The sequence below is a fragment of the Pieris napi genome, chromosome 2, assembly GCF_905475465.1.
Source record: "Pieris napi chromosome 2, ilPieNapi1.2, whole genome shotgun sequence".
NCBI lineage: Eukaryota > Metazoa > Arthropoda > Insecta > Lepidoptera > Pieridae > Pieris > Pieris napi.
The window spans coordinates 9,159,057-9,185,534 of record NC_062235.1 but is presented as its reverse complement, the minus strand read 5'-3'; the positions used below and the strand labels follow the sequence as shown (position 1 = coordinate 9,185,534).

At 32.1% G+C, this 26,478-nt stretch overlaps 1 protein-coding gene across 1 annotated transcript; it reads left to right on the top strand.

Annotated features, from left to right (window-relative positions):
* The first annotated feature begins 157 nt into the window (after window positions 1-157).
* LOC125056161 (exostosin-2) lies at window positions 158-24,849 on the top strand. The gene is made up of 7 exons (XM_047659137.1): window positions 158-871; window positions 1,151-1,907; window positions 5,689-5,872; window positions 18,783-18,942; window positions 19,896-20,016; window positions 21,134-21,292; window positions 21,934-24,849. The coding sequence occupies exons 1-7, from the start codon at window positions 336-338 to the stop codon at window positions 22,153-22,155; spliced, it is 2,139 nt and encodes a 712-aa protein (XP_047515093.1). The 5' UTR covers window positions 158-335; the 3' UTR covers window positions 22,156-24,849.
* Window positions 24,850-26,478: the final 1,629 nt, after the last annotated feature.

Below are 26,478 nucleotides of genomic sequence, written 5' to 3'. Positions count from 1 at the left end.
ATAGCAAATAAATGGAATTAATAACAAATATATACAATACACATATTGAAGACACAGTATCAATTATCATACTAGAATATCATCCTGACAAAAACTCAGTCATCTGATAGTTATCAACGTTCATTATAAGTGTCACTGTCATATTAATTTGTCAGTTCATTCGACAGATCGACTCGACGTTTCTCAATATTAAGTTGATTTTGTGTATGGAGAAGGTTTTAGCATTGTACAGTGTTTTACAATATTAAGAACTTTTGAATGAGAAATTACGGTTTTACTTAATGATGGGTGCCATATATAAATTAACAGATCCAATTTAATCGTCGAAATCACAAATGGCTGCGGATTTGCTTTTAAAAACGAGCAAGCAAGCGAAGTATAATATATCGTATAGGAAAATTCTGTATCAAAGGTTCTTCGTGGGTCTACTGTTGTTTATAGTGATATCATTAGTGTTTACTGTAGTGTATGTTTTTTCTGGAAGTGTACCGCGGACAAATTTTTATGAAGTAGTAAATTTGGAAGCTGTTAATTTACCTATTCAAAAACTTTCTAATGATTATGCGTTTTCGGCTTCTCGTGTGTTAAATTGCACGTATTGGAATTGCTTTAATGTCTATAAATGTGGCCGAGGAGGGCATGATAAAATAACAATATACATATATCCACCAAAAGACTACAGGACTAATGATGGGAGATCAGTTTCACATTTTTCTAGAGAATTTTTTGAGATTTTAGAAACAATAAAGAGTAGTAAATATTATACTCCTAATCCTGATGAGGCGTGTTTGTTAGTGCCTAGTATAGATACATTAAATCAAAACACTTTTTCAAGCTCACACATCTCCCAAGTTCTGCAGTCATTAAAACAGTAAGTTTTTATAATTCTCGAATACAATATAAAACATTTAATAAAATCAATCATTTGTAGATAGTGTGGTGCTGGTTACTTATAATAAATTCTAAACCACGAAAACAAATTTGTAAACATGATGTGGATAATTATTATTTCATGATATTGTTGAACTAGCTGTTTAGGATTTTTAAAAAAAGCTTAACCTCTGTGATTTTTGATAGCATTGGCAATCTATTTTGAGGTGTTGCATAAATAAACCGTCTGACTTAAATTGACACTTTTTATTTTACACAGTTGGAACAATGGTGAAAATCATCTCATCTTTAATATGGTGCCAGGATCTGAACCAAACTACAATACTGTTATTGACCTTAACACAAGTTATGCAGTTATAGCAGGAGCTGGCTTTGATACATGGACCTTTAGATATGGATTTGACATATCAATACCACTCTACAGTCATATTGCTTCTAATATCAACAGTACACAGCCAAAACAAAAAGATTACTTAATAATTTCAACACAGATCAATATACCAGAAGATTACTTAGCAGAACTTCAAGGTATTGCATCATCATCTAATGACCTATTACTTTTAGACAGTTGTAGGAATGATAGAATTGATTTTACAAAGAGGTGTGAGTACACTACTGGAAAGCAATTTGAATATCCAGAGGTATTGAAACATGGATTATTCTGTTTAGTTGTTCGAAGTGCTAGATTGATTCAGACTGTTCTGATGGATGTATTAGCGTCGCAATGCATTCCAATAATTATAGCTGATACTATAGTAATGCCATTCAATTCTCACATTGATTGGAATCGAATAGCAATTTTTATATCAGAGGACAATATAAAAAATGTATTAAAAATCGTACATTCAGTGAGCAAAGAACGACGTGGAGAATTATATTGGCAATTAAGATGGGTTTATGAAAGATACTTTTCTAACATAGAGAAAATCACTATGACGACGTTGGAAATTTTAAATGAAAAAGTTTTTCCATTGTCAGCAAGAATGTATGAAGATTGGAATATGCCAGAGCATTTGGTAAGTTTTGACTTTTTAAATGTTTTTTGACCACCATACACATTCAAACCAAATTGTATAATTAAGAAATGCCACAAATCCGCATTAAACATCGTATTTTTTATATAACAACATGTATCGTATTTTATTACCTAACGACTATTAATCATTTTCAAAATATAAACAAATATTGTTTATAATATTTGTCTTTGGTCTACCTCTCGCTAAATGAATTATTGAATATACTAAGATATTGAAAAGGGCCATCAAAACATTAGACTCACGTCATCGCGTTATCATTTAAGCTCTAGGCCACTTACAGAAAAAGCTTTCACCAGTCAGGAATATAAGAATTGCAGTCTTGCATTTACAAAGTTTAATAAAAAAACATTTGTTAACAATGGAAACATTTTTTATGTTATGCTCGAATACTTATGTGATTATTTTAGTATTGATTTAATCTTACGTATCTAAGAATTTACTGTCTGACGTATGTAATGATATCAATCGAGAGGGTTAGCTGTAAATATTTGATTGGTAATGATTGGCCCAGATTATATTTACTTAGGTCAGTGTTCATTTAGGTACGTTGTAAAAACATTGTTTATTTATTGCGGCCGCTTTTGTGGACTATTTCTTAATGCCTTTAAATGTTAAACGCGACAATTGAATCAATACTTCTAGACCTACTTTATTTAAAAAAAAATGTGTTTTAGTCCTTCTAGTTGTCATAATTTTCCCTCAGTCCGTGAATAATTTTCGATTAGTATAAAGAGTATTATTTAGTTATTATAAATCTTGTTATTTAATAAGATTAATTACTCCATAATTCGATACCACGAATTATTATGATTCGACTGTAGCCGGTATGTACTATTGTAGCATAGGATAGCTAATTTCGTGGCTACAATAGGTTTTATTCGAAATATTTATAAACAATGTAATGTATAAATTATCAAAACAATTTGCTATTTACATACCATTTATTGATTTGAGTAGTTGAAATACCTATAATATTGTTAACGAAATCCACTAAGATGATTGAAATATAGTATTCTGGATAACTAATTGCCAATCTATTAGACTGATCCCAATTCTATTAAGATTATTGCTATTAAAACATTATGGTTTTTCATGTTTCTATGTCAGCACAACCCCGTTACTTTCAGGTAAATAATGTAACTTTTATACATAATCTCTCGTAGTATGTGCGGAGACAGAACCGTCGTGGGATTTGAGGTCGCACCAGTGCTAAATTATTTTAATTTGTTATTTTGACAAGTATTACGTCATTATAGTTCGTCAATCATCTTAATACATAATATGAAACAAAAAAATTATAATCTTTGTGAATAAATTAAATTCCGCGTAGCAAATTAAAATTATATTACCCATACTCCAGACGCGAACTCGCAAAATCCACACGCCCGCGCCGCGGCCGGTTCTCTTTCCGCACAGACAAGACCACATATATCTATTACCTACCTTCGTTAGTGCGCAGGATTCGCAAAGGCGCTCATATCTCATATATAAAAACATACGCGTCGAACCTCCTTCAGGTTTTAAATTATGGCACTAGCTGCATGTTGTATTCGTTTTTGTAGGAACTAAATGAAACATCTTTACAAAGTCTACAATTTCTTCAGGTATAGCATAATTGAGCGACACCACTTCAACGTTAGTGACGAAGAATGAAAAGTGGCAAAGTGGGAGTCAGGTTCTGCCTTTATGGGGTTCCGTAGTTCCAAGAATAGTTTAGAGATATATATTAATAACTGCCATCATATTTCGCCAGCATAACAATACTTTGTTTTTCATAGTCTTTGTGTAAATTTCAAAATGATAGCACATTTTCATCTCAAAAGACTTGAAAGTCTTCGTACTTTTTTATATAAATCTAGCCGTTGACTTAGGGGTTTAGGAACGTCAAAGGTAGGTTTGATAAGGATGTACATGGACAGATAGAAAAGACATGATCAAGTGTTCCATTTTTGCCATGGCTATGGAACTCTATAAAGTGACTTATGAAGTCACATTCGCCTTACTTATCAGCTGGGTTAGATTATAATCTAGGCTACATGATATCTAAATCGCGCTCATGCATAAAACGCATACCATTGTTATCTATAGCGTGAACCAATCCAATGTTACAACAAGAGACAGTTTTCTCTTAATAATAATTGTGTCCGATTATTATTTATATTTATGACCGTATTTAGACTGGTAACATTGTTTCGGGGACTAGAAACTGCGAAGGCGACTGGCCAATACCCACTAAAACCGCGGCAATACCGAACTCACCGCATTTCGCTTCGAGGCCGCTATGATATCGCCTTGGCATTTTCTACAAATTATATTACTACAAAGAATTTTACTACTGTCTGAAATTCAGTACCTATTCAAGAGTTTCGGGTAACTTATAAATCGTAGGCGTATAGCCTTTATCGCAACTTATAGGCCAGCCTTCATCCTAATATTAGAATACGTATTTAACAATTATTATAGGATTACTTATACTATGAAAAGTAGTAACTATTTTTTCCCAGTAATCGGGAGCAAATACTTAAAACAAGGGGGCAAACGGGCAAGAGGCTCACCTGATGTTAAGTTATACCGCCGCCTATTGACACTCAATGCCAGAGGGCTCATGAGTGCGTTGCCGGCTTTTTAAAAATTGGTTCGGAAATACTTGGATCTATATAGATCTATTAATATGTAGAACCAGCTGCCCACTGCACTGCACTGGTTCCACATATTGATTATGTATTGTTAATCAATCCATTTTTTGGATTGGACACAAAAAGCCCAAGATAGATTGCGATGGAGATTAAAGTCAATACGATTCAAGAAAAAGCGTACCAACATACAGGTACGGTACTTCATTCACAAGTCTTCTGGCATTGTCACCATAACCTTCTGCCTGTCTGCTCCATAGAAACCTACAAAACTGCAGAACCATTGATGATGATAAAGTTAATGATTATAAGTTAACCTAAGTCAATAGTGAAATCATGTTGAATACTACGCAACAATCTATATGGAAATCGTAACAGACAGCTTGGGTAATACTGATAACTAATGTCCCCAGGCTCGACGTTGGAATGACTAAGCAAATAGTTTCATTATTTAACGTGAAACTTAGGTATTTAATAATCCATTTGATGTTCGAAGAGGCCCTCAGAGAATAGTCTGGATGAACAGGAAGTCCTTGACATAATTGATTTTTGGCTCTGATCTAGTTTTGAAGATTTTAAGGTCAATGTGCTAATTTCATAAAGTTTTAACTTTTGTTTATCAAAACAGATGAAAATCTTTTGTGTATAAGTTCGTCCAGAAATATGTTGATTTATTGTTTCTTAGTTTTTGTTAGCGGTAAAAAAAAGGGTGCGTGTACTTATGTACGCGCGTAAGAAGTTATACTTCTTTGGCATTATTAAAAATAGTTTTTGATTGCATGCAAATAATTAATTACAATTAAATAATCAAAGACTGGAAAAGGAGTCATTATAGTCAATAAAGTTCAGTTTACATTTGAAAAATTAAATAAATAAATATTTATTATTATTCTCTTACATTTAGTGTAACATAAATTCTATTATTATTCGAATGTTGTTATTTTGTCCAATGCCGTAGCATCTTCCGTGGGCAACTTCATACTGATAATTTTGTGTCACGGTGCGCGCGCATCGTAAAATTTCACGCTCATCAATTTTTCATAATGCGTCTAAAGAAGTATAACTTCAAAATTACGCACTTATGAACGCTACGGAGGATATTGCAAAAAGTAATTGTTTGTTTGCAGTACGGGCCCGTAAATCCTCTGTTCCTCCCAGTGACAGCACCAAAGGCGCCAGGCTTCACGGCTGTCATATTGACATATGACCGCGTCGATAGTCTGTTTACGCTCATCAGAAAATTGGTGAGAACGCCCAGCCTCGCGAAGATTTTGGTTGTATGGAATAACCAGAAATTGCAACCACCGCCGGGTGAGTTTTTAATCGTTATACTAGATATATTTCGTCACTAGATAATTTAGATAAGATTCAGAAACGAAACTTAGCGCTTAGTGTCACTATCGTATGTCATAATCGTTTTAAATTTTGACAAACGGAAGATATAGTTCTTGTTAAATCGTCTTTCTGAATCTCACCCTAGGATGCAGTATTCTTTAGTAAATGATATTGCTCTATTGATTTGTGAATTATTTTTTTATTCTATTCAAACTAAAGAATCACTTTAATTATCAGAAATAGAACTAAACTGTTCGCGCATTTATTAAAAGTATTTCTTAAATGTAAAATACAAATACGAACGTATAACAAGTTAAAAAAGTTTTGTAATTATCATACGCGCCATGTTTAATTGTTGCTTGCAATAGAAACCAGCAATCGACGCGCATGAAAAGTGTCAACTTGGTTAAATAGTTCCTGAGATTAACAACCACACCTACGATGTTTCTTTTTAAATAATGTCTATTGTTTTTGTTATGTTTAGTGATTTGTCTATGATCAGTATTACTAAATAATAAATAATAAATAAAATAAAATAAAATAAAAAGCCTTTATTGTTGTTAACAAGTTTTACACAGAGTAGTTTTGTGTGCCTAAAATTATTTATGACTACTATCTAAAAAACACATTTTGACTATTAACTAGGGTTTAACTAATATACTAACAATTTTTAATATTTATTGACTATCGGCAAACGGTAGTTCGGAAACAACTTGTCTTCCGACAAAGGCCTCCTCTAAAGCTCTCCAGTCTTTTCTCATTTTTGCGGTGCGAGTCCATGTTGAACCCGCTATTTTCTTAATGTCATCCTCCCATCTCTTAGCCTGTCTTCCTCTATGTCTCTTTCCGTCTAAAGGGTACCATTCTGTGATAAGTTTTGTCCATTTTTCTTGCTTTTCTCTCATCATATGCCCTGTCCACCTCCACTTCAGCTGTTTGTATGTTGTGTATGCATTCTTAAACTTGGTTTTACTTTTGATGTCTATTAATTTTTCTCGGTCTTTTCTTTTGACACCTATTGTACTTCTTTCTATGCTGTTTTGACAAACTTTAATTTTATTTGCTAGATGTTCTGTCAATGCCCAAGTTTGACACCCGTATAGTAAACATGGTAGAATGCACATATTAAATACCTTCCTCTTTTCTTTCCTAGGCATATCTTTGTTCTTCATCACTTCACTGAGTGACCAATATCTTTTCCAAGTATTGGTAACTCTTCTTTCAATCTCTTTTTCCATGCAGCCTTCAATAGATATTAGCTGTCCTAAGTATACATATTCCTGTACGTACTCTATTTGCTCATTGTTTACTTTTATCGTGTCTGTTTGTGATGAGTTTGTCATGATTTTTGTTTTATTTAAATTCATCGATAGTCCAGCTTTGTCACTTACATCTGCTAGCTGTTGCAGCATCATTTCTAGTGATCTTGAATTTTCCGAGAATATTATTAAGTCGTCTGCAAAGCGTAGGTGGCTCAAGTTTTCACCGTTTATGTTTAGTCCCTCATTTGTCCAGTCTAGGTTCCTAAATATTATTTCCAAAACGGCAGAAAATAATTTGGGTGAGATAGGGTCTCCTTGGCGTACACCTCTCATGATAGGGAATTCTTCGCCTATAGTTTCTAACTTAACTTGCGCAGTACTCTTGGTGTATACATTACGAAGTAATCGTATGTATTTTGTTTGTACACCCTGTATTTTTAGTGCATCCCAGATATATCCGTGTTCTAGTGTGTCGAATGCTTTATTGAAATCGACAAACCCTAGGTAGTAGCTTTTGTTGTATTCTTTATATTTTTGTAATATTTGTCTAAGGGTGTGTATATGATCTATGGTTGAAAAATTTCGACGGAATCCAGCTTGTTCTTTGGGCTGATTCTCTTCAAGAATATTTGTAATCCTCAATAGTATAATTTTAGAAAATACCTTATAAATATTAGACATTAAGCTTATGGGCCTGTAATTTGATATATCTCCTTTATCACCTTTTTTGTGTAGTAATATAATTGTAGATTTAGTCCAATCCTCTGGAATATTTTCCGTTTTAATAATTTCGTTAAATATATTTGTAAGCATCGGACCAATTACTGGTGATGTAATTTTCAGTATTTCATTTGTTATGAGGTCTGATCCTGGAGCTTTATCATTCTTTTGTGTACTAATTGCTTTTATGGTTTCTTCGTTTAGTATTTCAGGTATTTCCTCTTCATCGGTAGATGCATCATATTCTCTTACCACTTGTCCCAACTTTTGACTTTGATATAAATTTCGATAAAATTCTGTAGCAGCTTTTAGTATCTCGGGTCTCTTCTCTGTAATTTTACCATCCTTCTTTTTTATATTTAGTATCCAATCCTTTTTTCGATTTAGTTCTTTCAATGCCTTTTTTATTCCTCCGGTTTTTTCTATATAATTCTTCATAGTATTAGATCGTTTCGTTTTTCTTTCGTTCCGTAGTTCTTTGCTTATACTTTTGCTTATTTCTGCGATTTTTCGACGGTTGTCTTTAGTTTTCTTTTCTTGTAGTAGTTCCTTACGTTTCAGTAGTAGTTGTTTACTTTTGAGTGAGACTTTCTTCTTGCTGTTTGTGTTTACTTTTCTAGGTATAGTTTTTAGTTGGTTTAGTAGTTTGTTGTATTTTTCTTGTATTGATACGCCTTCTTTACTGTCCATTGATATTTGTAAATTATTAAGTAGGACTTCTGGTTCGCCTTTGTATTGAATAACTGCGTATTTATTATGAAATCGTCTTGTTTTCTTAGGGCGTATCCCTGTCAGTGTAGCTCGAACCATTCTATGGTCTGTATTAAAATTTAAGTTATGTATGACCGACACATCTTTGAATATTTTTCTATTGTTAGTCATAATAAAGTCGATTTCGTTCTTATAAAGGCCGTTCGGTGAGATCCATGTCCATTTATTTCTTAATTTCTTTTTATAAAAGCTATTTAGGATACTTAGTCTGTTTTGTAATGAAAAATTGACTAACCTTGTTCCATTTTTGCTTCTAGTTCCAAACCCGTAGCTTCCTATACTAAGTTCTTCTCCGATATTTTGTGTACCGATTTGGCCATTAAAATCTCCCATTATTATGACGTTTTTATATGCAGTTTCAATTGTATTTTGGAGGTCTTCGTAAAATTTCTCGATTTTTGTTATGTCTTCCTTTTTGATAGATTCCGTCGGTGAATACGCCTGGATAATGGACCAATCTTCTTCTTTTTCTATATTAAGTTTAATGTTAACAATTGCGATACGTTCAGTTATTCCCCTTATTTCTTCTATTTTGTTTATAAGATGTCTTTTAATCATGAATCCTATTCCATACATACCCGGCGTCTCTCCTTTATGATATAATATATACTTTCCATGGTCTTCTATATGTTCTCCAAATCTTCTCATTTCGCTGATCCCTATAATATCCCATTTTATTTCTTGTATAGCTAGTTCAAGTTCTTCAAGTTTTTCGGGTGTTCTAAGAGATCGACAGTTGATGGTTGCTATTTGAATATCATTCGTTTTCTTTTTAGTGTGAGTATTGACATTAACGTTATTTTTAACTTTTAGAGGGTCGTGGTCATTTTCCCCCACGATGACCAGTCGGCTTGGGGGAGCGTGGTGTTTTGTACTTGTGTTGTTTATGTTATAGGTATGTCGTGTTTTCCGTTTACCGATATTCAATTGTTATTGCTTATTATCTAATGAGTTTGAGGGGAGGGAATTGCTTCTAGTTCGCATTAAATCAAAAGCATTTAATCTGTTGGCGTTCGATGGCATGAAGGTTTGTTGTTTCATTGGTTGATTATTATTTTCTGGTGATGTTGATGTTTCTCTTCTCCGTTTTCCATTGCTTGTATTGCTTTTTCCTTTTATTATTATTTTATCGAATTTTAAGTATGCGATATTTCCTTTCTTTCTCTCCTCTATAAGTTGTGGCTGCAGTGTTTTCCTTTTCTCCAGCACTTCCTTAGTATAATCTTCTGAAATGTATACATCTTTAAGATTTTTCTTCATTTTCATTATTTCGTTCTTTTTCCATTCATTCACGAAAGATACCAAGGTAGGTCTTGACTTATCACCTGCTTTTCCAATGCGATAGATGTTATTCACATCGTGATCTTCAATATTTATGCTTAAGTCGGTTTTAAGAACTTTTTTCACTTTTTGTAGTAGTTCTAGGTTAGAGTTTTCGTCCTCTTTAATACCAAAAACTATTAAATTATTTTGTTTCTTAGCTCTTTTTAAGGTTTCCAGGTCTTTCTCGACGTTTTCTAATTTTGTTTTTAGGATTTTATTTTCTGCTATGATAGGTTGTAACTTTTCATCCATTCTCTCCATTATTTTGTTAGTTATAGAAGTTTGCAGCTCCGTGGTTTGTTTTTGCATTTCATTTTTCACTTTGTCAAATAAAAGTTGAAATTGACCATCCATTTTGTGTTGTTAAAAAATTATAGTATAGGAAATATAAAGAATTCCGAAATTGCACAGTAACAAATGCTCCTTCAATAATGTGACAGACAAATGTCACTGCAATAAATGCTCTTTACAGTAATTTCTACGTATTTACCTCGAACTTTATTTGGTATTATGTTTAAGCAACACGGTCGTAGATACAAAATAACCACGTAGAAAGTTAAGCAAATTTTTCTTTCTCACTTCACTTGCTTATATTTTATTGTTCACGTTTTTTTTTTTAGTCACCAACACAATAACACTTTTGAAAAGTAGATTTTTTGTATTTATTCCGTTGTCCACAAAGTAACTATCTTTTCCAGGGATAGATATTCCGCTGATATTGTTTAATTATTACTTTTTATAGTATATTTTTACCATTAACTATATTTAATTCACTTTTTTTTGTGGACTCGATGCAAACGTTACGACTACCCTATTTTTCTTCCGTATCCGATCAGTATTACTGGCCACTAATAAATTAATTAATTCACTCTCTACAAAGCACTTCTAGCGTGCAAGCATATAAAATTATGTTCAGCTTAAATTAGGAATGGTGCTTGAAACTAATTGAAATTATGTATTTTATATTCAAGAATGTCGGTAATTAGGCCATTAGAATACCTCATTATTATTCCTTTGAATCTTACGTTTTGTTAGAAGTGTAAATTGAGTTGATATTTCTATAATGACGACGGCAAAGGTACATTCTTTGAGATTCAGGTCATACCAATTGTGATGACGACAAAACATGACCTTTCTATAGAATTTGCGCTGCAATTATTCGTAAATTCCTTTTACATTTATTGGTACTATAGTTATAAAATCGTGTAATTGTAGGGCTGAATGCTTTAATTGTATAATAATTACAACTGGTTTTAACTTCCTAGCCTCATCCTCCTATCCTAGCACAATTATAAGTTCTAAAACAATATGCATGTTTAAAATATGTACAAGAAAACTTAACATTACATTTAAAGACATTCAAATCATACAAAAACAGAAAACATAAATGCAAGGAACAAAATGATAGGCAAATCAACAAAATAAAAACTTAAACCTCATTAAGCATAACAAACAAGATTATCGTGGAAAGACTTATGAAATACCTATATTAAATTAATCAGAGTCCATAAAATGTGTGAACTATTTAAATTTTTTATCTCAAAGCTCTCGGATGTGAAATGCAGACACAGCTTTTTAAAGTAGGTGTTCGGCCTGAGTAGCCTCTAGTTGGAAGTCGGATTATAAAGAGCTTTAAAGGTTAAAACTATCGGCAAAATGTGTTGATAGCTCGCCGATCAAGCTATAATTGGTTTCATGAAGTTTTGACTCGTCTATCCTCAACCGTGATGGATTGCATGTCCGCAACAAATTTGCTGAAACTGAAGTGTTTTGACGGTGTTAAATAATACCTTGTTTGAAAAACAATACAAGCGTGGATAGTTCTGTCTGCACGCACCGTGTGTCGAGAGTGAAATTAAATATTTATATTGTAATATCATTTGTATTCGCAACACAGTAGAAACCATTTTTCACTGTACGCTATTGGATATTAATCGAAATACACTTTCAATGTTTTTTCAATGTATCGTTTTTGCTTTGTCGTTTTGAATGTACATTGTAATAATATTTTCTGAATGGTTTTCTGGTTGTATTTGTTCAGTGTATATTGGACTGAAAATTCAATCGTGTTCTGAAATAGGACAGGCTTTTGTTGAAATATTTTTTTATATAAAAATAAATGTAAGAGTGTCGTTTTTTCCAGCCTAGTAAAGAAGTTGCATTTCCGTTTTTCGTTTTCAACTGTTTACACTTACTAAATAAACACTCATAAGGGCCCATAATACTTGCCCTTTCAGACTTAGTGGAGTCTCTAACAGGTGGTCAACAAGGTATTGTTCAGTCTTATACAAAGCGAGCTAGTGTTCGAGTCACTATGCTCGAGTATGCTTTTACTGAAAACGTTTTCAAATGCGTTTTTGCCTAGAAGTTGTGTCCCGTGGGGATGTCTGTGATACTAATTTATATTTAAAAGGAAATCATTAAGGTAATATTCACAAGCCAATAGCGATTACGATTTTAATACATCAGCGCTACGGATATTGAGTGAACTTTTCTGAGTTGTTTCGTACTAAGATGATCGCCATTTGGGGTTTTTGTTAAAATGCGAAACTACTTTCTTTTAATCAATTATTTAAATTGGTAGTAGTTATAACTAGCAGTGTTTGCTTAGTGGCTTCAGGCTACGACCCTTATCCCTGAGGTCGTAGGTTCGATCACCGGCTGTGTTCCAATGGACTTTCTATCTATGCGCATTTAACATTCGCTCGAACGGTGAAGGAAAACATCGTGAGAAAACCGGCTTGCGACTCAAAAAGTCGACGGCGTGTGTCAGGCACAGGAGGCTGATCACCTACTTGTCTATTAGATTGACACGTGACCATGAAACAGATACAGAAATCTGAGGCCCAGACGTAAAAAGTTGTAGCGCCACTGATTTATTTTTTAACGAAAACGTATATAACCGCCGTAACCCCACCAGGACGTAGGTACCCACTAAAACCCACAAGTTTCCAGACTTATAAATCTAAGAATATTATTAAACCCAGTATATTACTATAGAGTATAGATCCAGTACTTCTAAAAGCGATTTCTATTGTGAAATCGACTATGAATCAATTGACTGTCATACTAGCGGTCCGCCCCGGCTCCGCATGAGTAGATAAATATTTACGATGATTTCACAATCGTTTTTACTGTGTGAATTAAAGAAAGGTTTGTAACGAACATACATATGGCATTTCAGATCAGTAACTCGTTTATTATTTAATTACGCTGCGTAATGAATAACAAATTTTATATGTAAATATTTAGAATTTGTCCAGCCGTCTTCAGTTTTGAGCTTTTGTTTGAGGAATATATTTTGCGATACATTTTTATTTATATTGATTAAACTTTATATGAGTTGAGAAGAGTGCACCAATGGGGTTTTAATAATAATACTTGCTCCCCGGTGAATGTAGACACTAGATTGCCTTAGGCCCGTTTTCTAGTATTAAATAAATCTGCGTTCATTTCTACTTGAGCTGTCAAATGTGTGCTCAGGCGAGGACTGTGACTTGAGAAACGGGTCTTAAACCCAAAAATCAACGTCACGTGATTGGGCATAGAAAGCTGATAGCCTATGAATACCTTGGCTATAAAAGATGAATCCAACACCATCCCCATCACCTTGATGGCTGGAAGTCTTCCATGGTCCGCTTCTTTTGCGAACTAGTGAACTGTAGAATCTACTCCCGGTGGGGGTTATCCCTGGGAGGACTCCAACTGTTTAAAATATTCGGGGTGTCGGTTTTTTGTGACGGCATCGTATAAATTTACTCTCATAATTTTTCCCTTACGTGCCAAAAGAAGTATAACTTCAAAAAGGGCAGACTCATCCCTCAAAGGCCGGCAACGCACCCACTAAAATGGATGTTCATGGGCTTCGATGACTGCTCTTTTTGGCGTCCTGTAGGCTCGTTTGCCCTGCTATGAAAAAAAAAATTAAAATCATAGTAATAATTATAAACGGCTGAGCTTAAATGGAGGCTTTTTTATTCCAAACTACCGCCTGTCCCGTGTCATGTCTAGTGCCTCATGCACTTAGCGGAGCGGACGTATTTTATCCCGTGGTTGACATAAAAATGAACCGAGATTTTTGTTAAACCGTAAAGTTTCGTATAGCTAACTCATATAAAATGCTCTCTTATGCATTTTTGAAATGAAAATATGGAAATTTTTACGCCATAGTTGATATAAGATAACGAACGTTTGAAATATAGGTATGTTAACTAAAGCTGGCGGCTTCAACACATTTACACTTTGTGGTTGTGTAGTGTCTGTGAATAAGCGCGAGACGTGATGTCAAACTGAAATACAATCATAAATACATCATGAATAGACTGTCCGTCGTGTATGAGTGGACTAAAATGTATAGCATGGCAAAAAAATCATATTTTGAAACTTACTGTATGTGAAATTGCATTAGTGTGAGTACTGTGAACCCGCCAGCTTTCGATAACCGACCTATACTGATTTAGCCATTTCGTATTATCAGGAAGCGTGATTTTGAATTTGGTTGAGTTAGTGATATTTGTCCTGCCGTCAACGAATCTATTTCCAAAATTTGAAACAAAAACTAAACCATCTTTGGGTTTTTGAAGTTTGTCAGTCATTTAGAAATCGAAATTTATTAGAAAAAAATAACAATATAATTTTAATTTAGTTAATAACTCATAAAAATACACTTTTACGTTATTTTTGTAATTCTAAATTCAACGTAAATAATTCAAAAATTCTGATTTGGTTATACGCAAGTCATAGTTAGTGCTAACTACTCTCATTTCTTAATTTAACCCTAAGGTATCCAAACTATAAATTTAGTAGATATTTTATCATCTATGTTCTTGTAACCCATTTATAGTATTATTTATGGCTATAAATCGAATATACGCGATTATTTCAAGAAAATATTGTTTAAATGTTAAAATTGTTGATGAAAATGCTCAGTCGCGTGTAAATGCAAGTGGAATCGTAAGAAATATATTATAAAACATATTTGTAAAGCGCTTTTAATAAAACATTGCAGTTATGAAATGATTACTATTCGCTCTATAAATGTTGAAAATAAAGATAAAGCTTTAAAAAGAAAATTATTATACATTATCCAAAGAAGTCAAAACATTCATTGTTAATCATTTGGGTTTACTATGGGAATATATACATATACTGTTTATATTCCCATAGGTACATCTTAATATTTTCGTTAAAATAGACTCGGCTGTATTAGTAATGTTTTTTATTTATTTATTCCATATCATTATTCTATCTTTACAGTAATTACTAATTCGATAAAAGGACACAATATTTATTCCCACACCAATTAACCTATATAAAAAACATTTAAAAAAAATATTTATATACCTAAATCTCATAACTAATAATATAGGAAGCAACTCTTGTGAACTCAAATGTTGTATGTTTAAACATGTAACTCCCCAAATCCATTTGTACGTCTGTTTCGATGGTAATTTTTCGCGATAATTTCCCGTATTAGCAAGGGTTAATTGCTCACGAAGATAAATCCGTTGATGAACAGCCGGGGTTCGAACGCAATGGCTCATTAGGGAAGTATAGTTACACGTTTAACTGGGCTAACACGGTTCTGTCACTATAGAGTAGAGTACCTGGTGGTGTGGGGGTATATATTATATATACACATAGGGGGTATATATACAGGGGGGTACATAATAATATGAATATCTCAAACCAACGTCGTAACTGTCTCCGCCGGCAAAAGATTTGAGGTTTAAATGGGTACCAAGTTCCACATAAATCCTTTCTCAGTCTCCGTCGAATTATTTATAACGAAAAATAGATAACTCAGGGTAAATTCGTCTTCATAAAAAAGCTTTAAATTGTATACAGGAACTGTTTGAAATATTTAAAGAGAGTATTGTGTTAGGTACGTTGAAAAGAGAATTGAGTTTTTGTTTGCTTCTCTTTAACTAGAGATGTGAGACAATGCATAATGGCGTAGTTGTAATTACAGCAGGGCAAAAGAATATTATATTTTCAAGGAATAATTTATCACGGCGACTGTCTGCATTATACTACAGATAAACCCGACTGCATAACTTCTATGGTTTACGTAAATTATACTTTCGTATTAGTACGTAGTACGTATTATTACGTATACAGATAGCGGGTATTTGTTTTGTTGTTAAGATTTTGAATTGTGTAGGCGTATTTTGTATCGATGGTCATGTTAACATCGCTTGTATTGTCCGTTATATAACGAAATGCAGTCGGCACTCGATAATTTGAAACTCAAGGGACCAGAGATAAATTTTAAATTACCAAAAGTTCAAAATTACAAGCGTTTAAATAACCACGAGATGGAGGGGGTGGGGGACCAGGTAAATATGAGTTTGATCAAAATTCGTGATTTATTCTGTATATATTATTACGTATAACAATTAAATACAATGTTTATTTCGAAAAGAAGTAGTTATTGCGTGAGCGACTTCAGTCTATCATTGTCATGATGTCATCAAACATTAACTTTTTATCTCATTTATGTATACAATTGACAGGTCTGTGCATGATAAACATTTCAAATTATAGAGAGAAGGGATATAATTAGCTCGGACTTCAAATTATCGCTTGTTGGCGAGCAAGATCTATTCTTTCAACTTCAAATTACCGAGGGGACCTTGATTCTATAAACTTTTACTTACTTTGAACTATGACCAAACGGAAAATCTGCTAGGTAAAATAATTTCCACATATCATGGTTCCAAGCGTGTGCTTGATACAAACCCACACACACCCTCAAAAATAGTCACTCACTCACATACACACCCACCCACACACACACGACACACCCACACACACATATGGGATCAAATAAAGAATTATTATGATTATTTTTCAAGGTACCGGCAAAAATTCAAATAATTGAGTCCACTGTAGTTGTTTTATACCAGCAGCTTCCAACAGTTTGATAACTGTAATTTTTAAACGATCACGATCACAAACAAAATGTGTAAATTTTCATAGTAGTGACATACTACGTAAGTGATTGCTCTAAATAAATTAATAGAACCACCATTTTTAGAATTACGATTTTTCAAAATTTTGCTTATTAAAACGTATTATTTTTTGTAGAAGTGTACAAAATAGTTGTTAATGTAACGTGAAATTAACAAGTAAGCGATATTTCGACTGAACTATTTGTTAAATAATGGCGGATGGTTTTGCTTTCGCATCTTAAACAAAAGAGAATCACATTTTTTCTCTCCATTAATTAAATTTAAACAAAATTAGGTTAATTGTGAATATCAAGGATGTAGTAGAGACTAGAGTGTTAATCCATCAAATAGATAAAATCTCTCGAAAAGTAAATACATAGCAAACTTGCAAGAAATTGTCATAAAGACTATTTTAACGCTATAGTAAAATTACAAACCTTATTTGCACTAAAATTAAGTAAACATCAGTTTTTTAATTTTTCAATTTTTACAATATTTCATATATTTAGAATGACGAACTTATTAAATTATATTATTTATCTCATCCCACAGAAATATATAACATAAAATTTGTATCAAATGATTTCCAACACGTAATTTAAGTTAGGGAATATAGCTTAAATAAAATAATTAAGCTTATATAAAATTTACCATCAACAATAATTTCATCGGCAAATAACAGGTTTTATTAATAACTAGATGACCATGTGAAGTTCATATCATCATAATATTTGTGTCAAAAATTTAAACAATTTTTTTTTAAAAGTCCAAAGAGATTAGACCTCATGCTACACATATTAGCATATTTATTATTTATATATTCAAAGGAAGGAAGGGCCTACTACTAAAACCAGTTCCTTCCTTTTTTATTTTATATTGGTCTAGTGTTTATGTTCCTTTATAATGGTGGTTACTGGTTAATAGTCGGAGACGTTTAAAAAAAACTTTGATTTTATCCATACCTTTAATAATAAAAATATTGTTTTTTGTAGTAAAAATATTATTACTACAAAGGAGAACGAAACGCAAAGCACGATATTAAAATGATTGAAGCTTTAAATTTAAAAGAAAATTATTGCCTTTGCGAAGAAATCTGTCAGTTTCAGTTTGCTAGTCAGTTCAACGCTCGAATTGCAACTCGTAACCACGCAGAATCTTCTTTTATCGGAATAAATGATTTCACAGTTATTTCTTAGACTACGAATCGTGAATATTTTAGCTGCTACAGTGAAATCTGAAAATTAATTTGAAGGTATATTAATCTTATATGGATTAATTACGCAAATTCCTCTAGCTCTATTGTTTGGCGTGTGTAATTTTCCAATGTCATCACTGTAATTAAATACATATTTCAATACAGATAAGCAAAAGTCGCTTAACAGAATAACAACAATTATATACTGCTCTGCTGCACTAAATCTGCTTGAATTTAGTCCCTTAAAAGTGCCCGTCATTAAGGCATGGGAAAAAGGGAAATTTAAAGGCAAGTCTCCCAGGTCCTCTGGGCCATATCAGTCACAGATCTAGCAAATAGTAATTAATAATAATTTATTGCAAGAATATGGTACAAAAATGTTTAAGGTGTTACAATCGCAAGTTCGCATATTCTGCCACACACAATGGCGCGCAAATTTGTCTTTATAGGAATTTTTACATTATTAGTCATATGAATTGGTCAGTTCTTATATTATTTGTATCGTACATATCATTCGTTATTAAAAAAAGTATAAAATGTACATATCTAATGAAGAACTGCTGCATAATTGAGTTTCAAACGTACGAGGTGTATTAATCGCCGAATTAACATTTCTGTAATGTAATTGAGTAGTAATAATAATAGTAATTTTATTTTTCCAGCTTCCGAGTGGCCTGTGATTAACAAGCCGTTGAAAGTGATACGAACGAAAGAGAACAAGCTGTCGAATAGGTTCTTCCCCTACGATGACATTGAGACCGAATGTCAGTTGACCATTGACGACGATATTATTATGTTAACCCCTGATGAGTTGGAGTTTGGGTAAGTTTTAATATTCTATTTTACTTGTAGATTTTCTCCCTCAAATATTTTTATACATCTCTGCGTCTAGCTAATAACACCAAAATTTATAATTAATATTAGTGCAAATCCTGAATAAGGTTTGTAATTTTACAATAGCGTAAAAATGTTTTTTTTTAATTTGCAAATTTGCTATCTATTAACGTTTCAAAAGATTGTATCTATTTGATGGATTAACACTCTATTTCACCCTTGATATTTACGGTTAACCTAATTAATTAAAAGTAGGAGACAAAAATATTATTAAAGAAAAATTTGACCCTCTTTTGTTTAAGATGCGAAAGAAAAACCATTCGCCATTATTTATCAAATAGTTCCGTCGAAATATTGCTTACTTGTTAATTTCACGTTATATTAACAATTATTTTGTACACCACCTACACAAAAAAATACGTTTTAATAATCAAATTTTTTGAAAAATCGTAATTCTACAAATTTTGGTTCTATTAATTTATTTAGTAGTTAAAAAGAAGAAAAAAGCTTGTTGCGGAGAAAGTTTAAGTGTTTGTCGTGAATAATACAAAAATCCTTTTACAGGAAGTCGAAGTTTTACTGAACTAAAACATTTTTTGTTTTAAATTTTTTTCTTCATCATTTCTCGTTCGAAACTGATCATTTTATATAGGCTAGTTTACAAACTATAATCCGAAATTTATACCGAAAATCATGTTATTTGTGTCTAAGTGTAACATACATATGAAACACCTGAGTTACGATATTAATCATTATATAAGTAATTAAAATGACGTCTTTGACCTTTAAAACATAAAATTTTTATTAAAAGAATTAATTAAAATTATATTTTAATTAAACGTGAGTCACTGATAATAATAAATGCTGAACACCTTTGTGTTCTTATTAAATAAAATAATTTTTAATGGTGAAATTTAAATATTTTTGCCAAATATTTCCAGGTTTGATGTATGGCGAGAGTTTCCAGATCGGATAGTGGGTTTCCCGTCCCGTCTGCACGTCTGGGACAATGTCACCGCCACCTGGAAGTACCATAGTGAATGGACGAACGAAATATCTATGGTATAACATCTTTGTTTTATTAGTGTAATGACTACTATCTGCGGAATCGAACTCAGGAAATACGGGCGATATTCACTAGTAGGAATTTATCCATCACAAAAAGGTGCATTTTCAATACTAAGGGCACAAAATTAAATTGAGATAAATGAAATTATTTAAGTGATAATTCGGTAAACATATATGCGGGTCTCTCACATTCCTGCCGTGCTTCCCACGATTTTACTGCTACAAGTTCCTAATTAGTAAAGTGTCCATAGTTAACCCAAAACACAGGGACTCCCTAGTAGATGAGTTTTGTCACAACCTATTTGTCATTAATAAAGTTTTTATTATTATTTATTATTAATGCAGTTAGACTATTCAAACGTTGCGCAAATCCGTTTCGTTATAACCGTTAAGAATTCTTAAGAAAAATCGTATTTGATTCGATATATTAGACAAAATATAGTTAATTTGTAGGTATTATATGTAATAGACCCCTACTGCCAAAAACTGCAAGGAATTGTTCCTAGCTGATTTTGTGTATAACATAATTTTAGTCATATCTTTTATATATGCCAACCCTGTGGAAAGTAATAATCTTAGATTCTTTTTTGATCAATCGTAATTTGTAGATTTCATTAAAATTTCAAAGCTTTTTCCATTATCAAGGAACAAATATGTAAAGTTTCATGATCATGATTTCAATAATAATCTAGTTAATAGTACTTTATATAATTACTCGTACTTTATTGTCATTTTGGTTACTCTGACGTCACTCAAATTTTGGAGATTATTGGACAACCCCCCCCCCCCCCTCTAACGCGCCGTAACGTTTTTCTGTACCCAATAGTAAAACGTTTCGTGACCACCCAGTGACTCTTTATACCTAAAAGTTACATAAATAGTTGTAACTTTTAAAAGTTGTTAAATAAATATTTTTTTATATGTTTCTGTTTCAATTGTTGTTATGCTACTATGTGTTATCTATAATATGACCTGTTATTGAATAAATATTGTCCTTAACGCGTTTATCACTAGATTAAAATTCTCTAAATAATAATTATTTTACTTCCCGTGTCAATAGAAAGTATTTTTTTTTTATTTGGGTAATACTAATATTTATTTATAATTAAAGGTGTTAACTGGAGCAGCGTTTCACCACAAAATCTGGTCGTGGTACTACACACATAAGATGCCCTCAGAGATCAGGCAATGGGTGGACGACAACTTCAACTGCGAAGATATTGCAATGAATTTCCTCGTCGCTAATGTCACAAGGAAGGCGCCTATTAAGGTATTTTTACATTTATTTCTGCATTTTCGTAGTTGAAATCATCTAGGATCTTACAATAATTTGAAATAAATGTTGTCATAGAATAACTATTAACAGATCTGGTAAATAAGCATCAGTCGGGCTATTCAAATCTCCGACAAACTTTCCGATTTCCGAAAGCTATGTAAAAGCAGATTTTACAAAGATTCAAAGAATACAAAATGGACACATTTTTCTACAAAGTTTGGTGTTATTCCTAAACGTGCCTTACGCCTTATCATCAATTGAACGTTCATCATACATCGGCACGTTGAAATTACGCACAAAACATTCATTAGTTTTTTTTTAATGGCATCATCTGTATTATAGTAATATTTTACGTGAGGTTCAGTTGTTTTTACATAGTGCACACATGAGCACACACCGTAGAATTACTGTGTGTGTATGTCTATATTCTTGGCAGCAAAGAATGTCGTGTGTTAATTTTATTTAATTATAAATCCATTGTGTTTAAATATATTTAAGCTTAGTAATTTATTGAATTAAACAAAAAAACCACACCTATGTAAAAGCAACTGAATCTCTCGTAACGTATGACTATACCTTGGAAGCTATAGCAAAGAATATAGTGTGTTAAATTTCTATTAAACATAAAATTTCAGGTGACACCGCGAAAGAAGTTCAAATGCCCTGAATGTACGAATACTGAAATGCTTTCGGCGGACGCTAAACATATGACGCAGCGTTCAGCTTGCATCGACAAATTCACTAAAATATATGGCCATATGGCCTTAAAATCGGTTGAATTCAGAGCTGATCCACTGCAATATAAAGAAACAGGGTCCGGCATACCCCAATTGTATCCGGAAATTGGCGCTTTGTGAGTACTGATAACCTGTCGATATTAAGGTTACATCGCCTAGAGGCTTCGAAAACCTAGTGTTTGCGCGTAAAGGCTTAAACTAAAACTTGTACTTTGTTGGTACCAGTTGATTAGTATTGATAAAAATGTTTTAAAATTACAAATTTAGGAGTTGCTCCATTTTGAACACAAGCGTGGTCTGACTGTGAGCATAACCTACTCGAACTTAACGATTTTTAAATCTTTAAAACTAAAAAATATCTATCACGTACGAAACGAATACGTGCGCGTACGTTACGTATGTACGTTTTATGGTTATATTAAGATAAAGGTTCGAATGAGGTGGCCTATAGATGTTTGTTAAAGGGTGCGTAGTTAAGTAGGGCCACCATTTAAGTTTAAGTAAATTTTTTGACAATTTGTACGTTTCAATGTCGCATAAAGTGTAAGGAATTGTTATTTCATATGAAAACCGTTCTGTTCGTAATGTCTTGTAATGTCAATCTAGATATTTAATTTTTAGTCTTTGACTAGAAATGGACTTAATTTGAAATGTCTGCTTTTAACATTTTATTATGTTTAAAATCTCGATTGACAATACAATTGCAGCGCTCCTAGTTTCGGATGTGTGGACAATAAATTTCGAAGGCTGTAAGCAAAGTAAATGGGAATCGACCCATTAACCAGGGTAAAGTAGAATTAATGACTCATTTATATCCTTTACACATTACCATTATTTACCTTATTTTTTTTTAATTTAATGGAAAGAATTCGCATAATACTTGCAATAATAATTTCAAATTGACTACATGAACTATTTTACATAGCAAGTAGATTTTCTGAGAGAAGATCTCAATATATTTTATCTGTGCCATTTTATTGTGAAACATGGCAGCTTTTGTAGATTTAGTTTCATTATTTTTTGTTATTAAATTTATTTAAATAATTTAAGTATTTTATGGCACAATCAAATAAGTACATGAAAGCCCTGATATTTTAAAGTCCCAAGCATATCCGTCGATACTGTAGCCATAAACTATAATATAAGAAAGGCTGAATTAGTCCCGTTATATTAAGTTTTCCTTTGATTTTTTATTCATTAACTTTAATAATAATAAAAAAATACATATATTGTGAGCTTCTGATTAATGAAATTTGGGTTTATTAATATCCAAACAGAAGAACTTTAAATCAATACTAAATATTCATTCATCTTAATAGTTGACGCAAGGAGCCAAAGATTCGACTCCCGGCATAATAACTGTAAAACGTGTACAAAGATAATAATAGTAATGAATTATTATAAAGATGACTTATTTGCAATTTTATTTTTGTTACAGTAAATAACTTATTTTTCATAGCATATATTTTATTTTGTAAAGGAACGGATCTTTGAATGAATTATATCGGATGTCACAAATCAGATATCATAAAATAAATATTATTAGTTTGTATTATATATTTCATAGATATAATTGGAACTAAAATTCGATATTGTGTTAGTCATGTCCCTAGAAATGTAAAAATCAAATTCTAAATTAATACATTTGAGAAATGTAGTTTAGGTATATAGTCCATTTTGACATATCGGTGCTTGTAAAAAGAAAGATTATTCCAAAATGAAAATGTAGATAATATATGGAGAACGCACGAATGTAGATGATAGGTGTAGAAAGCAATTATTTTTTGTATCGACCTTTTTCTTTAGCTAAGTAAATATTATTTAATCTGGGTGTGAACTAAGAAAAGATTTTTCTATCCTTCAAAGATTGATTGATTATTGTAAAAAACGCCATCTGTCGGCTAAGTACAAGGTTTTTGCAAATTTATACTTTGGTATTGTTTAGTTTATTGAGAAATAAATACAAAAACATAAATTACATAATTATCATTAAATACTTGACAGAGAAAACATTACTTTGAAGGAACTACGATAGAAAAACCTTATTTTAAATGTTTAGTAACTTAGTTTGTACGAAAACGCCATCTTTTATAGTTTATTCCACTAATTTGACTGATGTCAATAATGTATAATGTTAGATAGCGTAATAATTTACTATAAGTATAAAATATTTTTTACTTTTATAAGATTCCATATTTCTGTTAATTTTAAGCACCGATTTTATATGCCATTTACATCTTTATTTATTAGTTTTTGTACAGTGAATGAATTTTATTTAAGTCGCTTAGAACATCGTAGCCAAAGAAATTGACAGCTAGTCTTGTAATATCATTCGCATTTAAATGAGTTAGATGAAGTTACCAACGTTATTTAAACGACAGACTGAACTATCAATGTGTGTTAGATAATTGCTAGTATTAGATGTAGATGTGTTGTCTGTCTTATTTGATTAGAAATGTTGGTAACATTATTGTATTATTTTTACACAAAATTATGAATTAGTTCAATACATGAAATGTGTTAGAAGAGGCCTAAATTTTATTTAAAAGTTGAATTGATTTGTCTAAATTGTAGGCACAATTGTATCAACCTTATATGTTCGTAAATGTTTTTACATCGTAACCTCGAAATAAGTACATATTTTGAGTAATTTTTTAGATTTTGATAATTTTAATATCACACAAGATATTGTATTTTATGAGTTCGTAGAAGTGTGTTTAGTGTAAGTGAGTACTTAATAGATTATTTGTTGCATTGTACAGCGTGTAAATAGTTTATTATACTGTGTATAAAAGAAGACATATCAATTTGTAAGTGGTTATTTTATTTCGCAACAACCCTTTACTAATATAATTTTATTGAAAACTTAAACAGTATGAACTAAAAATCACGAAGTTCACTTTCATGCCACTAGATGGCTCTGTTTAGTTGATTCATTTTAAAATTCTCATGTTTTATAATTTTACTAGCTGACCTGGCTAACTTCATTCCGCCCTACAACCTTATAAAATCGTTGTTACTTTAATTTAACTTATTTTAGGATTTCATTAATGTTAAGTATTACATTAATACAACTTTTTTGCAAATACAGAAATGTTTTATTGCTTGCCATTGCGAAAAAAGAAAGGTAGTTTTACACATTAGGCATCTTCTCTCTAGCGTCAATATGGCGATACTGCATGTTAAGCACTTTCTGATATCCAACATCTTTTGATCAGGATCAAAGCATGGTTATGCATCTCCTCATTCACCTCAAGATCGGAATTTCTTGAACTGTCACGAATTCGACGTAAAATGATGCGTAGTTTTGTCAACAGATGGCACCATATGGTTTTTGCATTCGTAAAATTAATTAATTAATTTATTGTTATTCGATAACTTATCCGATATTTTATTGCTTATTCTGCTATTCGGGACGGAAACAAATCCAACAAATCAAAAACCATGGCAATCGGTCCAGCCGTTCTCGAGTTATAAGTGTTGTAACAAACACGACTTTCTTTTATATATATAGATTTACAAGATCTTTATTAAGTCTATATCGTATAAGGTTTGTGTGAACATGAAGTGTTTCAAACCATTCAATTTAATAATCCTGCAGAGTACGAATCAAATTATATGCAATAACATTAATCTGGTGGCGCTACAACCTTCATTGGTCTTGGCATTGCATCCGTTTCTTTGATATATTTTATTTCATAGACAAGTAGGTAAACAGCCGTAGGAAACACGTTCATTTTTGATTTGAGACATGCCGGTTTCCTCACTATGTTTTGCGAGCGTTTGATGCGCATTTAAACAAAGTCAGTTTGTGCGGCTAGGGATCAAACCTACGACCTCTGGTATGAAAGTCGCACGCTGAAGCCACTACACCAACAATGCTCATCTATTACATGCAAACAACGATTAATTGATGAGTAATAGTTAAAGTAGTAGGTTATAGAAGCAAATACACTACGAATTTGTCACCTCAAACAGGTTTTGGTGTAAGTTAACTAAAAAAATTGAAATTAAATTTAAGTTTCAATACCATTTTTAGATAATAAGTATCGATGGAGATATAGAATTGTTATTTTAGTTTTTATACTACAGGTAAAGTAACCAAGAAACATGAGATTATGGACATAATCGTGTTTTATCGAGAATAAGGTAGGTACTCCAAGATATTAAACGCCAGACAACAAAAACCGTATGTGAACCTGCTTATATCTTTTTCTCTTATAAACATCAAATAGTTATTAATAATTTGTCAATATTACGTTCCACTAAAATAAACCAAACAAAAGAGTCTTTTTCTCATCAATTTTCGTATTCCTCTCCATATCATAACCTCAAAAGAATCTAGTTAAGTGTATTGGTTTATAATTTTCCTACTAAGTTCCAGATGTATTAAACACGTGGGCGACAAGCTACCGTCGCAAGCTCATTGTTCCATAAACAGCT